Below are 1,010 nucleotides of genomic sequence, written 5' to 3'. Positions count from 1 at the left end.
TTCCAAGACTGTAACTGTATGGGAGTAAACAGCTTCGTTTTTCTCCCTCAAAGTGATTGGCAATTTCAACCTGCTGACCTTGAAGGTAGCAGCCCACCACTACGTTACCAGGGCTCCCAACCGGTCATCTTTCAAATCATCCGTCAGCAGCCCAATACATAGCTACTAGGCCCCCAGGGCTCCCGGGGGGAGGGTCACCCCAAGGAGAACGTCCTAGGAACCACGAGGGCCAGGCTTTGCCGCCCTTTTCCCGTCGGCTGCCCGGCCCCGCCCCTCCCCACGGCCCCGCCCACCGCACCTCTTAATGATGAACTGGATGCTGTGCCGCTCCTCCAAGATCCGCTTCAGCTTGGGGACCCCGTACGTGCAGGGGCGCTTGAAGGGGATCTTGTCTGGGATGCCCACAATCTCCACGGCTTCGGGGTCGCAGGCAATCTTCCTGTAGGGGACGGGGACCATGTGGTCCAGGCCCAGGGCTTCAGCTGGAAGGGCAATGGCAGGGCTGAAGGGGAGGACAGAGGAGGAGGGACACACAGGGGCCCCTCCCCGCAGGCCACGGAGGGGCTCTTGGCCACATGAGCTGCAGGCTGGATGGGTGCCGGCCCCCTCGCCTCCAACTGCCCCCGCTGCCACCTCTACTCCCGCCACCCTCTTGGGCTTCCTCCAACTTGCCAGACACGCCATCCGGGGCTTTCGTACGGCGACGTCCTTCTACTCGTTCATCTCCAGATCCCCCACCCCAGCCCCACCCTCCATCGGTCCTGACACCCACCTCCAACACTTACCATGCCCCTCCCACTCCGCTAACTTTTCTATCAGACACCCACCACTCTAACATCAGAGCAGGCACAGCCCCAGGGAAGCAGGGTACCACACCCTGCTTAGCTATGGAGTCAACACCGACTCTCAAGACCGGGAACTCAAGCAATACATTGTCTACGGGCTCTGAAGTCAGCGGTTTTCCAATCTGACTTCCCATGAGCATGCTGGGAGAGCCCTGGTGGTCCAGT

The 1,010-nt window shown here is 60.8% G+C and overlaps 1 protein-coding gene across 1 annotated transcript in view; it reads right to left on the bottom strand.

The window, feature by feature from the left end:
- GTF2IRD1 (GTF2I repeat domain containing 1) overlaps positions 1-1,010 on the bottom strand; it is a 59,712-nt gene that overhangs the window by 39,520 nt on the left and 19,182 nt on the right. The window contains exon 8 of the mRNA XM_004705633.2: positions 294-482. Within this exon, the coding sequence (XP_004705690.1) occupies positions 294-482 (189 nt within the window). The remainder of the gene's footprint in view (positions 1-293; positions 483-1,010) is intronic.

This window comes from Echinops telfairi, unplaced genomic scaffold (genome assembly GCF_000313985.2).
Source record: "Echinops telfairi isolate 266 unplaced genomic scaffold, ASM31398v2 ScPeMD7_5;HRSCAF=22, whole genome shotgun sequence".
NCBI lineage: Eukaryota > Metazoa > Chordata > Mammalia > Afrosoricida > Tenrecidae > Echinops > Echinops telfairi.
This window is presented reverse-complemented; position numbering and strand designations above follow the sequence as displayed.